Source organism: Eublepharis macularius, chromosome 4 (assembly GCF_028583425.1).
Source record: "Eublepharis macularius isolate TG4126 chromosome 4, MPM_Emac_v1.0, whole genome shotgun sequence".
In the NCBI taxonomy this organism is placed as follows: Eukaryota; Metazoa; Chordata; class Lepidosauria; order Squamata; family Eublepharidae; genus Eublepharis; species Eublepharis macularius.
The window spans coordinates 10,991,322-11,006,153 of NC_072793.1; the positions used below are offsets into that span (position 1 = coordinate 10,991,322).

At 44.7% G+C, this 14,832-nt stretch overlaps 1 protein-coding gene across 1 annotated transcript in view; it reads left to right on the forward strand.

Moving 5' to 3' along the window:
- The window catches only part of LOC129327278 (inactive dipeptidyl peptidase 10-like), an 86,503-nt gene that overhangs the window by 58,640 nt on the left and 13,031 nt on the right, over positions 1-14,832 (forward strand). Inside the window, exons 19-21 of the mRNA XM_054975773.1 lie at positions 1,184-1,250; positions 4,731-4,925; positions 5,108-5,162. Coding sequence (XP_054831748.1) covers positions 1,184-1,250; positions 4,731-4,925; positions 5,108-5,162 — 317 coding nt within the window. The remainder of the gene's footprint in view (positions 1-1,183; positions 1,251-4,730; positions 4,926-5,107; positions 5,163-14,832) is intronic.

The following is a 14,832-nucleotide window of genomic DNA, read 5'->3' on the forward strand; positions in this document are numbered from 1 at the left end:
ATTATAATAGTCTATTGCAACAGTGTAGTAGTTCTTGATTTCAAGTGTCTAAACCTTTTGGTTACTGAGCTATAAGGGGAAAGATACCGGCTGCCCCTTTCTCCCTATAACTCTGCAGCTAAAGGGACTAGAGACATTTACAAATAACAGCTGAGAAACTAGAACATTGCTGCAGCTGATTTTCAAGAAGTCTGAATAAAGCCTCTGGTAGCAGTGGTGGGAGGGGCAGCCATGGAGGGTTGAGGCTAGGAAAGGAAGGGAAAACGTCCTTGTGACTGCTCCATTGTCACTGTGAATGCCTCTATATTCGCAGCAGCAGGGAGAACGGCACAGAGAATCATCTCCCTGTGGAAGCAGCCCAGGTTTCCATATTTGGGCAGCTCTCTCAATCTTTAAAACAGCTGCATAGATAGGAGCAGGGCTTTTTTTTCTGGGAAAAGAGGTGGTGGAACTCAGTGGGTTGCCCTCGGAGAAAATGGTCACATGGCTGGTGGCCCCGCCCCCTGATCTCCAGACAGAGGGGAGTTGAGATTGCCCTCCACGCCGCAGAGTGGTGCAGAGGGCAATCTAAACACCCCTCTGTCTGGAGATCAGGGGGTGGGGCCACCAGCCATGTGACCATTTTCAAGAGGTTCCGGAACTCCGTTCCACCATGTTCCCGCTGAAAAAAAGCCCTGGATAGAATGTTAGCTGCTGTTTCTCCCATCAAGGACCTATTGTGGTATGGGAACCATACTGAGGTTTTCCTTGCTGTGACACTACCAAAAGCAGAGAAACCCTGTCCCCAGATTAAACCTGGCACCCCACGACTGTGTTTGAGATGGGTGACAGCAAGAACGTTGGGACTGCTGGGAAAGATACTGGCAGGGGGTCATGATAGGGCTGTTCTGCCCACGTGTGTGAGCAGTTTCCTGGGCCAAGAGCTCTAAAGCAAGGATGTGGTGCAATAGCAAAGATGTAGGTGCTGTTATGAGTTGTCACTGTGAGTGTCATGGTCCATTGGAAACTATGAAGAACCCATAATTTTGAAGCAGAGTCTATAGCGGTCAAAGGTCATAAGACTGAAGCACTTTAACTGTTTCGTTGATTTGTTGTGAGGAAAGATGTTTGAATAGGGGAGGTCATGGGGTTACTTTTCTGTATTCATGATTCTTTTTTTCCCCCATCTTTCCCTCACAACCAGACCTGTCTGTGCGTGTGACCGTGCCACCTCCAAACCAATGTGCCTTCTGTCCATTGCTACTGATCCTGTGAGTGATAACCCCCACCTACTCTCTTAGCTGCTCCTCCATGTCCTTATTCTACCTTTGTGCATTTAATATCTCTCTTTGATAGAAGAGGATGTTGCCCCAGCCTTGAAACAGGCTGTGGTGTGTCCACTTCTAAAGAAGCCTACCCTGGACCCAGAAGAGCTCAATAACTGTTGGCCAATCTCAAATGTTCCATTCTGGAGCAAGGCGATGGAATGAGGGGTAGCTGGACAACTCCAAGCTTTCTTGGAAAACCAGACACACAGTCCAAAAATAAGCACTCAAAATGCAGCTTGTGGCTCACAAAGCATAGCTCTTTTTTCTCCTTAATTTATCATACAGACATGAAGGCTTGAATAGACGTAGGGGTTCAAGAAGCATGGCTCAGTGACTTAAGGCAGCCACTTTTGTGATCATGGCACTGTGGGTCTGAATCCTTTCCCCTTACCCTGCCTCTACTATGGTTTGTCCACTGTGTCTTTTTAAAGGTATGCCTCAAGGGGCACCTCTTGCAGACTAGAGGGCCAAAATCCCCACCCCATTGGCCATCAAATCCTTTTGGTTAGTTTAAATATGCCTCAGGCATAGCTACTCATCTAGAATTATCATGCTGCTTTTATTTATCTCATATATTCCAATATGCAGGCCTTTTTTCAGTGGGAAAGCAGTGGAACAGAGTTCCGGCAACTCTCGTGTCCGGTGGCCCCGCCCCCTGATCTCCAGACAGAGATCAGTTCCCCTGGAGGAAATGGCCGTTTTGTAAGGGGGCCCGTGTATTTCTCCCTCATTTCCCTCTTGAGAGTTCCATCACCTCTTTTTCCAGAAAAAAACCCTGCCAATATGTATATTGATCTTCAATAACATTTTACTATTGTCCAAACTCCTTATATTTGGCATATACGTCTGCGCTTTGTTAGATTGTTCAACTATGTTGATTGCCGTCTGTAGGACAGCAAATACAATTTTATTCTGTTGAATGCGGCCCATTTGGGTAGCCGTACCATGAGGCAGACAGGACAGGCACTCTGTCCTTACATCTTTATAGAGTCAGCTCTGTTGGCATGACATTTGTCACCATCCAAAATGCTGCATCCAGTTGGAAACAGGTAGTACCAATCAAACTGGGCTGTTTCCAGATGGCTTACCTGAAGCCGCTCCGTGCCACAATGTTGTGGATTGTGCCGGGGAAAACGCGAAATATCGTATTTTCTCGTGCGAGTTTTGCGCGATGTCGCACAAAACTCATGCAAGAAAACGCGATATTTCGCGTTTTCCCCGGCACGATCCACAACATTGTGGCATGGAGCGGCTTCAGGTAAGCCATCTGGAAACGGCCCTGCACCGGGACTAGGGTTCCTTGACTAGTTTCTTAGTTGCTGGACCAAGTCCTGTTGTACTTAACTGTCTCATCATATTCCTTTTTCTTTTTTTAAACAAAACTTTATTGTGTGTACACAATACAATTAAGAAATAACAATTAGCATACAATAACAAGTATATATATAAACGAAAAAACAGAAGCCAAACTTGAGCAATGATATAGTTATTAAGGATTGTAAAAGCTTTGAATTGGGTTGGAGATTATTCTTTTCTATAAAGGGAACCCTTTTCTAAAAAAGGGAACCATTTCTCTAAATTTGTTTCATTTAGGAAATGTTCAGATTGATATATTTTATCATGTATTTTCTCTAAGATAAAGTGATCCCAGATTTTGGCAAACTAGATTTCTGAGGTTGGGATTTTTTTAATTTCCAAAATAAAGCAATGGCGCTTTTAGAAGCAGTGAGTAAACTTATTATGAGCTATTCTAATTTTTAGAGATATTAAAATTTTCCCACAAATCCAAAAAAATTTATTCTGGAGAAAGAGAGATTTCATAGCCTGTTATCTCTTTATCTGAGAGCCAGTTTGGTGTAGTGCTTAAGAGCGTGGGACTCTAATCTGGAGAGCCGGGTTTGATTCCTCACTCCTCCGCTTGAAGCCAGCTGGGTGACCTTGGGCTAGTCACGGCTCTCGTGAGCTCTCTCAGCCCCACCCACCTCACAGGGTGTTTTGTTGTGGGGATAATAATGACATACTTTGTAAACCGCTCTGAGTGGGTGTTAATTCATCCTGAAGGGCAGTATATAAATCGAATGTTGTTATTATTATTTTTTAATTGTGGCTAAAATATCCTTCTAAAATTTGTCAAGTAAGTGGCATTTCCACCAACAGCCTTTCCAACATAGTGGTGACAATTTCGATGACGTGTGATAACTTTAGAGGAGTCATATACCACCTGTTTACCAATTTAAAAGTTTGTAATTTAGTGACTAATATATTTGAGCTGAGAGCACTAGATGTCTAAATCTTTTTCCAGTGTTCTTCATAGAGGTCCATGTTACAGTCTTGACTATTTGGTTTGATAAATTGGAGTTTTCTTTTTGGATAAGTATGATATTTTAAGTTTTAGAGATTAAGCCTTTACATTTAAAGGTTGAGGTATCTAAAAGCTGTTCAAAGTCAGATTTCAGGGAGCTTATTATTCTTTTTAGATTTATATTGTCTGCCATGCTTTGAAGTTGTAAATAAATATACCAATGAATTGTCTGTTGGACCTTAATTTCCAATTCTGCCCCATCTCCCCTATCCTTTTTGCAATTGCTCTTGAACCCTTAGCCATGTCAATCAGAAAATAATGACATTAAAGGAATTAATCTTAACACCTTCTCGTTTTAAGATCAGTCTCTTTGCAGATGACATGCTACTATATCTGATGGACCCACTTTCCTCCTTACACCATTTACAAGCTAGAAAAAAACAGAATTTTAACAGAATTTGGCCTAGTCTCAGGCTTAGTAGTTAATCAATCCAAATCCTATATTCTCCCAATTATGAATGCAGTTGTGTGATAAAAGAGTTTATATGTTTTGCTAGGATTGATGTGAACACTTTGTAGTCTTGATTAAGGAGAGAGAGAGGACGGTACGACGCAGTGTTCAGAGGATCACTACCCTGTTTTGGGATTACGATTATATTAGCCATTTTCCAAGAAGGGGCCATTGGACCTATTCTTAAAACCGAATTACAGATATCTGTTATTGTCACCGAAATATGGGGCTACATTTCATTCATTTTTCACAAACTGCATCCCACCCTTCCATCAACCCTACAATTTATAAATTCTCCAATAAATGCTATATTTAAAAAATGCCAATGTGCTAATTTATGTGTATCTTAATTAACTGAAATGTTGGCAAACGGGAAAAGATTGTTAGGATGGTTTTAAAACAGCCATACTGTAATGTTACAGGACCTGAATACATGAGAATCTATTACTTCTCACAGGGAATACCAGAAAAGGTTCCTCCTTTTCCTGCCTTCAGCCTGTTTTTGGCAGGGGGGGGGGCAGTTTTGAATTGTTGGGGTCATTTTGATTTTTTCGTTTCAGATTTAAAAATATTTTTGTACAACTGTAAACCGTAACTGCCCTTTTTGCAGCCCAGAAACTCCAGGAAGCCAGCAGGCCACAGAGGAATTCCATCTCGACTGGGATACTGCTCTCTCCAGCTCCATGGGGGCTGTGGTAGTTCAATTTGATGGCCGAGGCTCTGGAAACCAAGGCCTCAAGCTCCTGCATGAAGTCAACCGCCAACTGGGCTCCTTGGACATAAAGGACCATGTCGTTCTGATGCAGTAAGTCTACTCAAGCCTGCATGTTTACATACTGTGTATACTTCATTCAGCCTCAGGATGGCAGCGCTGATCCAACATGCCCCCACTACTTCCCGTAAGAGTTCCCCTACCTTTGTCAGGGTTGGGCAGGGGAAGGGAAGGTCAATACATACAAACGGCCTGCCGGTGTTTCCTCCTTGCAGGTTGCTGCTGCAGCTTCCCTATGTGGATCGCAGGCGCACAGCAGTCTATGGAAAGGTAAGCATTGCCCCTTGACACCCTGGGGGACCTGTTGCTTGCTACTCTTTCTCAACAACTTAGGTCTAGACAGCTTATGTGTAAGGACGTCAAGCAACTCTCAAAAGTCTTTACTATGGGTAGTAGAAGTTCTTTATTGATAAGCTGCCAGAATCATACACTTACGCCATCTTTGCCAGGAATAACATTTACATGCAAGCATCTACATATATAGGCTTTCCAAGTGCGGAGCATCTCTAACCTCCTCCCCTTCCCAATGATCAGCAAAGCGGGAAAAGTTCTAACCCCCCCCCCCCGCTTTTTTTCTAACTGTCAGCAAAACAGGGGAAAGTAGCAGGGATGGTGCAGTAGCCTCCAAGGTCATCTAGGCAACCTCTCCCCAGCAAAGGAGAGAGAACTTAGAGAAGTTCACAGATAATGGTGGGAATGTGTTCCTCCCTGGCATAGTTTCACACCACAAATTTGATTGACAAGGCCAGTAACATTTGCTCCAACATGTATTCCTGTGCAGCACAGCATGCCGCAAAGGGTGCTTCCTAATGGTAGCTCCTCCCCCTGTAACCATACTGTCCACACAGGGCTTTGAACAGGAAGTATTGCAAGCATAAAAGTATGATAAAAATAGAAAATGACGCAAAGACCTGAGTTCCCAGCACCAAACTAAAAAGTTGAATTTGAATGGTTAGGCCCAATGATCTAGAAAACAGGGAAGATTGCGCTCATCTCTCTATTGGGGAAATAGTTGCTTGCCTGGCATTGGCTGTCATCCAAACCAGCTACATTCAGTTTGAAACCAGCAGTGTCAATGATAGTGCACTGGGATGGAGATCCTTTGCATTCAAAGAAGAGGCACTTCCTAGCATAGTAATACCATTGCAGTTTTGGTGCTATCCTTACAGCATTCTTTACAGTTTGCAGTTAGAGTTGCCAGGTCCCCCCACCCCGGGAAGGAGGTCGGAGGCCCGGCACCTACCTTATGACTTCCCCTCTCTCCCATGCGCTGCTCACGCATGCACACTCCTGGCTTGCACAACGACGTCACTTCTGGGAAGGGACACCATCGTGCAGGACATGTGCTGCCCTGGGAGTGCTCTCGCGCTCCCCAGGGAGCCAAATCAGACTCCCCCACCCTGCCAGCAAGGTAAGCAGGGGCAGGGGGGAGGGTGGCCAGGTCCAGGTTGGAAAACTCCTGGAGATTTTGGGGGTGGAGTCTGGAGAGGGCGGGGTTTGGCAAGGTAAGGGGCCTCAATGGAGTATAGTGCCATAGAGTGCATCCTCCAAAGCAACCATTTTCTCCAGGGGAACAGAGCTCTGTCACCTGGAGATCAGCTGGAATTCCAGGAGATCTCCAGCTACCACCCGGAGGCTGGCAACCCTAGTTGAGGGTGGGAGCGGGGGATCCCCCACCCCTGACGGGACTAGCATCCCTGTTTGCAGTTGTCTTGCCTCTCTGCTTAGCCTATCAGCAATGAGCACTGGAACTGATACGCTCGTTCCTGTGTGGCTTGTGGGAGTCAGGTCCGCCTGTCAATTGCAAAAGTACCCCGACTGGTGGGAAGAAACCAGTTGCTAAAAGCACCTTAAGAAATTCTGCCTGATCCACTTTCAACCTGCTTGTGCAAGAATTTGAATTGCTTGTGTCTATAAATCTGTTGAAAGAGCTGTATTGATTAGAACAAACATTCTCTGTGTGCTCTTTCTCTCTTATTGTCTATGACAGCAAAGAACAACAGCAAACAATAAAGATTAAATGGTGGCCTTAGTGCCATTTGTGAAAACAGCCATTCTTTCCTTTGGGAGAAAGCAGAAGGTCAAACACACACACACACACACACACAGTTGCAAAACTGAGTAATCCACACTTAATCTTTTGCACTGATCCTTTGTGGGGGAGGTCTTCTTTCCAGATTGGAGGGTCAGCCTGAATCATGGTCCGAAAGCAATGGTGAAGATGGCCCCAACACCCTGAAAAATGGGAGGACCCATTAAAAGGTTCAACCCACAGAGGCTCATGAATCCTTCTGGATTCCAAAATGCTCTGGAAGTTTTTAGAATTCCTAATTGTCACGGTCTCCTCTGACCAGCCCAGTGACTCTGAGAAAGTTCTCAAGGAGTCAAGGACAGGGAGCCAAAAGGACCAGAGGGGTCAGGGAGGGTCTGACACTAGAGGCACCAACTGACCATGCTGCAGCAGTACCAGAGGCCACCTGCCAGAGCCTGCAGGAGAGACCTTGCCCTTAGCCCAGGAGACAGCCAGCAAGCCTCCCCCAGGAGAGGCCCAAGCCCAAGCCCAAGCCCATCGCCCCTCAGGACCTGCTCCCATACCACAAGAGCAGCGGCAGCAGCAGGCCTGAGCTATGGCAGCGCAAAGGAGGCAAACTGCCACACTGGCAGCATGCAATCCCAGCCTGGATCCAGAACAGGCCTCTGAAAGTAGCTCTTCTTTGCAGGATCCTGGCCAAGGCACAGCGCAGTCTCAAGAGCAGCAACAGCTCCCAAGTGCAGCTGAGCCAGATTAACTCCCAGCCTATTTAGGCTGAGGCTGCACTGCTGGATCAACCAGTCCAGTAGATAGAAGCCTGAATACACTCTGATCTGGATGCCAGGTGTAATTGAGGCAAGGTGGAAGAAATGCTTAATACATGCTTAATAAATGGGCCATTTTGACCAAGTTATAGTGATGGCTATTGGCCAGAGGCTATGCCTGGAATAGCGTCCGAAATATCCAAAAGGCCTCGCCACAGCAGGACTCTGTTTGTGAAGATGCTGTCTGAATCCTGGAGCTTGCTTGTTGCCCTAGGAGCAGTTCCCCTTTTCTCCTAGCAAGATGAAGTGGGGCAGCTCTGTACTAGGGTGCTGGTTTCAAAGAGTCTACAAGCTCAGCTGCCAGCAATTCCTGTTCTTTGCTCTTCCTTGCTTCTTCAGCTCTTGTCAGTTATTGCAGTTGTTTCAAGGAGAAGGGTTCAGCTCTTCCAGCTAGCAGATTCAGCTCTATGATCTTCTTAGCTCCAAAGCTTAGAAACAAGCTTTGCCTTCCAAAAAAGCAACAGCTTCAGCTTCAGTTTTCTTCTCTCTCCAGCTAGCCTAGTTCTGTATTATACCACCCCTCCTAGTCATGGTGACCTCTTTTTTATATATATATGCCCCATGGGCCTTTGCTAAACATGCAAATTAGGACACCACTATAACGAATGTACATATATTCCTGTCCACATGTAAAAGTGCAAAGTGCAAAGTGCGATGTGTTCAAATATATACAATACAGAAATACACAGTATAATCATATACAGCACATATGTTGTTCAAACAAGTCTTTACAGTCCGTATAGTTCCTTGCTTTCATTTAAAGTGCAACATGCAAAAAATTTTTATATGGAAGCCCATGGAGAGAATCGTGGAAGATGTAATCACATTCCCAGTCCCAAAATTCAAGATTTGTCCAACAACGCCGACGGGGATGTGCAGGCAATTGTCATTAACCCGTTTCGTGAGAGAACTCACTTCATCTTGGGCATACAAAAATTCAGACTGGATACACTGTAAGTGTAGAATAAAATGAATTACACAGCCAAAATAAATCACAATTAGCAATATATACACAATACAATGACTTTTTACTTACAGAAAATTGCAAGAACCAAACTCATTCTCTGAGGGCTTGAGAAGAAGGTGGTGTTAACGGACTCATGATTGAATAAACAGCAACTGTGTATATAACTCAATTTGGGGCCGAATCAATCAATGTACTAACTAGAGCCAGCTGGAGGGTACTGAGTCATGAAACAACTTGCAGCCCAAGTTGCCAATTTTCATAGAAAGCAAGAGTACATAATCTCCATATTAAGTCCATATGGTGTCAAAGTATTGAGTTGAAAAATCCACTTGGATTCCAACCGCATAAGTAATTTACCTATATCCCCTGTATGAGGGCAATCCAAATGTTCAATGACTGAAACCCTGAAATCATGGTATAGGTGATTACACTGTTGAAAATGTCCAACCAGGGGTGCTTCTATCACTCCATTCCTAATCCTCGATAGATGCTCCTGAATTCTTATCCTAAGGGGGCGGGTGGTACTACCTATATAGAGCAAGGGACACTGGCATTGGATAATGTAAACTACATTCGTAGATTTGCAATTTGTGAATTTGTTGCTGGGAACGGAACGGGTCGTTATAATCCGGTCCAGTCCCACCATATGCCCACATACATTGCAATTGCCACAAGCATGATGGCCTTTGGGCATAGTAGTGCGTGGAGAGGTTGCAGAATATTCGGACCTGATCACGATGTCCCGAATGGACCTGGTCCGTCTGAAACCAACCGCCAGTCCCGAGGCACAACCACGAATGTCAGATAAAAGGTGCCAATGCTGCCTAATAATGGAGGTGATTCTGGGGGCTAAAGGAGTATAGTCCAGCCCCCATTTGATCCTGTCATCAAAACTCCTCACTCTGGGGGTCAATAGACTATCCCTTTCCAATACATCTGAACGTGCACTCGCCCTCTCAATAACCTGACTGGGGTAGCCCGCTTTATCCTCAGGAATTGGCCCAAAGGAATGTTATCCCGCAAATTTCGTGGATGAAAAGACCGGTAGTGAAGATAGGAACAGCGGTCCGTGTGTTTCTTAAAGGGACGCACCGCCAATCTGTTGTTTTTTTCTCTGTAGATGGTCACGTCTAGATAGTCTATACTGTCAGTACTACCGGTCCACGTGAACTGAGGATAAAGCGTAACTCTACTAACCCATATTTTTACAAGATTGGACGCAGGGAGCTGGGGGAGAACTTTGCAGCGAGGGGCTACCCCAGTCAGGTTATTGAGAGGGCGAGTGCACGTTCAGATGTATTGGAAAGGGATAGTCTATTGACCCCCAGAGTGAGGAGTTTTGATGACAGGATCAAATGGGGGCTGGACTATACTCCTTTAGCCCCCAGAATCACCTCCATTATTAGGCAGCATTGGCACCTTTTATCTGACATTCGTGGTTGTGCCTCGGGACTGGCGGTTGGTTTCAGACGGACCAGGTCCATTCGGGACATCGTGATCAGGTCCGAATATTCTGCAACCTCTCCACGCACTACTATGCCCAAAGGCCATCATGCTTGTGGCAATTGCAATGTATGTGGGCATATGGTGGGACTGGACCGGATTATAACGACCCGTTCCGTTCCCAGCAACAAATTCACAAATTGCAAATCTACGAATGTAGTTTACATTATCCAATGCCAGTGTCCCTTGCTCTATATAGGTAGTACCACCCGCCCCCTTAGGATAAGAATTCAGGAGCATCTATCGAGGATTAGGAATGGAGTGATAGAAGCACCCCTGGTTGGACATTTTCAACAGTGTAATCACCTATACCATGATTTCAGGGTTTCAGTCATTGAACATTTGGATTGCCCTCATACAGGGGATATAGGTAAATTACTTATGCGGTTGGAATCCAAGTGGATTTTTCAACTCAATACTTTGACACCATATGGACTTAATATGGAGATTATGTACTCTTGCTTTCTATGAAAATTGGCAACTTGGGCTGCAAGTTGTTTCATGACTCAGTACCCTCCAGCTGGCTCTAGTTAGTACATTGATTGATTCGGCCCCAAATTGAGTTATATACACAGTTGCTGTTTATTCAATCATGAGTCCGTTAACACCACCTTCTTCTCAAGCCCTCAGAGAATGAGTTTGGTTCTTGCAATTTTCTGTAAGTAAAAAGTCATTGTATTGTGTATATATTGCTAATTGTGATTTATTTTGGCTGTGTAATTCATTTTATTCTACACTTACAGTGTATCCAGTCTGAATTTTTGTATGCCCAAGATGAAGTGAGTTCTCTCACGAAACGGGTTAATGACAATTGCCTGCACATCCCCGTCGGCGTTGTTGGACAAATCTTGAATTTTGGGACTGGGAATGTGATTACATCTTCCACGATTCTCTCCATGGGCTTCCATATAAAAATTTTTTGCATGTTGCACTTTAAATGAAAGCAAGGAACTATACGGACTGTAAAGACTTGTTTGAACAACATATGTGCTGTATATGATTATACTGTGTATTTCTGTATTGTATATATTTGAACACATCGCACTTTGCACTTTGCACTTTTACATGTGGACAGGAATATATGTACATTCGTTATAGTGGTGTCCTGGTATTGTGTGTTTTCTTCGCAACAATTGTTCCAGGGCCGCCCGTGGTTTTTCCAAAACATGCAAATTAAACAACCCTAGGTACAGCTCAGTTATCTGCTAGTCTGGTCTATCTATCTGCAGTCTATTAATCAGGCCTAGGTCCTAGGCCCCAAACCCTTTTTCCAGTACAGGCTTACACAACGAACCTGAACTTGGTTCCCAGTTCCTTATTCACAGTTCCTAGTTCCTTATTCGCAAAGCCAAAGAAAAATATTGTGGGGAAATTGAAAAGCTCTGAACCCCAAAATGAAGTTTGCAGGGGCACATATTATACACCCCCAGATTAAGCAGACTCAGCCCTCTTAGTGAACCTATACTGGGTCATCCTACAAAACCCAGATCTTAACAGCTTCAAAATAGGGTGCCCCCAGAACAATTCAATAAGAAGAAAGGGGCAGCAGCTGCAGCAGAAAAAAACTTTAGATCACCCCAAATCACACAGCCCTCAACTCCAGAGACTGCCCCCCACAAGAGGACATGTGCTGGTGCTGATCCAGTCTCTGGTTCCGGAGCTGAGGCCTCCTATTTCACCTTTCTCCCAGAACCTCATGTAAGCCTGTACTGGAAAAAGGGTTTGGGGGCCTAGGACCTAGGCCTGATTAATAGATTGCAGATAAATTGATGGACCAGACTAGCAGATAACTGAGCTGTCCCAAGGGTTGTTTAATTTGCATGTTTAGCAAAGGGGCATGTATATAAAAAAGAGGTCACCATGACTAGGAGGGGTGGTATAATACAGGACTAGGAAAGACTGGCGGGCAACAGAGAGTTTCCAAGCTTTGGAGCTATGAAGATCATAGAGCTGAACTCTTCTCCTTGGGAGAAGTGCAGTAACTCACAAGATCCAAAGAAGCAAGGAAGAGCAAAGAACAGGAATTGCTGGCAGCTGAACTCGTTGACTCTTTGAGACCAGCACCCTAGTATGGAGCTGCCCCACTTTGTCTTGCTAGGAAAAAAGGGGAACTGCTCCTAGGACAACAAGCAAGCTCCAGGATTCAGACAGCATCTTCACAACACAAACAGAGTCCTGCTGTGGCGAGGCCTTTTGGATATTTCGGACGCTGTTCCAGACATAGCCTCTGGCCAAATCCACAGAACTGTCTGTGCACTTTACCAAGGGATTGTGAGTAGGACTTTGCGCTGGGGTCACTGGTTACTGATCCAGTATTGATAACTTTGGGAATGTTTCATAGCTGTGTTTAAATAAATTGCGTTTATATTTTGAATTGGTAAACATTGAACCTGGTCCTCTGGACTCTGGGGGTTACACTTGTATTAGACATTGCTGTGAATAAGGAACTGGGAAATATAAGAGGCCTCTGTACCCCCAAATAATCTTTGGATCACCCCAAATCACATAGTCCTCCTGAACTCCAGAGACTGTCCCCTACAAGAGGACATGTGCTGGTTCTGATTCAGTCTCTACTTCTGGAGCTGAGGCCTCCTCTTTCACCTTTCTCCCAGAACCTTGCATTAGACGTTGCGGTGAATAAGGAACTGGGGAAAATAAAAGCCCTCTACGTAGGGTTACCAGCTCCTATTCTGTCAAGCTGGGACTGAATAGGGACTATGAATGGTTATCTCATTATCACAGGTAACTGATTTCATTTACATAGGCGGGGTCAGGGAGAGTCCAGTGGCACCTGACGTGGGCTTTCGAGGACCACAGTTCTCTTTGTCAGATGCATCTGGCGGGGAGGGCTGTGGTTATCGAAGGCTTGTGCTGCAGTGGAATTGGATGGTCTTGGTGGTGCTGCTGGACTCTTTTTGATTTTGCTACTACAGACTAACACGGCAAACTCCTTTGAACCTTTGCACAAGCAAACTGATCCCCACACCAAAAGGAGCTGTCTGCATCTCCATATCAAAGGAGTTGTTTACATCCTTCCTCTCCTCCTCCCCTCCCCTCTCCTCTATATTTGACCAGTTTCTTTCTGCCCTCCATGCATCTGAGGAAGAGAACTGTGATTCTCGAAAGCTTATGCTATAATAAAATTGGTTAGTCTTAAAGGTGTTGCTGGACTCTTTTTGAAAGAGATAAGTTAACACTCTAGTCCAGGTTCCAAATCTGAGGAGGTCCAAGACCAGGGTCGAATCCACATTCACCCATTACCCGCATGTTTATCGGATATCTTCCGTTTGCCTCCAATCCGCGATTTTTTCCTCTTAGTTCACATTCCTGCTTCCAATCCATCTTTCTCGCGCGTCCCTCCTGTCACACGGCCGCTCGAAAACCGCTTTTTTGGGCGGGACCTTTTTCCCCGCCCATTTTTTTTTATTTTTTTGAGCGCACTTTTCCGTAATTTCGATCTTGCCTTATAAAGAAACATCATTGAAGATAATGATGCCTCTCTTTCCCCCACTGACAGCACTGATGGCTCTCTCCCGTTTCTTTTTTGGAAATTTGGAAGCATGTGGGAAGCTTTCGTGGGCATTTCCTATGCAGGAGAGTTCAGTGCCTGAATTTTACTGAAGTTTCACTTCCTTGGAGTGTCATTATTTCGATATTTCGTAATTTCGATATTACAGTAATATACAATAAAAAACAGTTAAAAAGGAAGTTTCGCGAGTCCGTTCTGAGGATGGATTCACCCCAAAATGATTTTTCAAACTACCAGATTTGATTCAGAAACAGCATAATCAATAAATCCAATGCTATGAAGTCAAAAACAGTCTTTTGCAGACTACGGAGCACTTGCAAGTTGAATCAGCCAATAGGAACTCTCAGAACGGCCGGAGAGACAGGAAGGGGGGTGGTTTTTTAAAAAACCACGTAAATTGCGCATTGGCCAGTTCACGGCCACCGTGAAACTCCTGTTGAAAACCTGTGACCAGATATTCGGGAGAAATGCGAATGAAATGCGTCTGTTTAATGAGGTAATGTGACCGGCACTCGGGATTGCGTGGGGAATGCGGGGAACATGCGACTTAGAATGAGTAATGTGGATTCGACCCAGGACTGTTTTGAGACAGAAGCTGTTCCCAATACAAGCTACAGGGATGAAGCCCTAATAGGAAGTCATAGCACCAGAACCAAAGTTTAGATCAGCAACACCACATGCCATCTTGTAGGGCAGAGTGGCCGTCGTCACACGGGCTTCTATTTAGCGTGAAAATGGCGCAATTTCCTGGCAAACACCCACCTTATTCCAACACTGATGCGATTTTCTCTCTTCTGCTTTGTGCTTGATAGTCGCGATATTTTGCGCCTCAGTGTGAATGCCTCAGATCGATGTTTTTCTCCTCGCCACGCCATAGCCCCACCCTTTTTCTCCTCTCCTCAATCCCAGAATCCATTTCTTCCACGACTCCCCTCTTTTTTTGTAATAATGTCCTTATATTGCTATAACGACATCACACAATGAAAATTTTCTGCTGAAGAAAACAAGTAAAAATGACTGAATTGCCATTAGAGAAATTTTTATTTTAACCCAAAACCACACCTCACTAAAAATGGCCGTGTTCA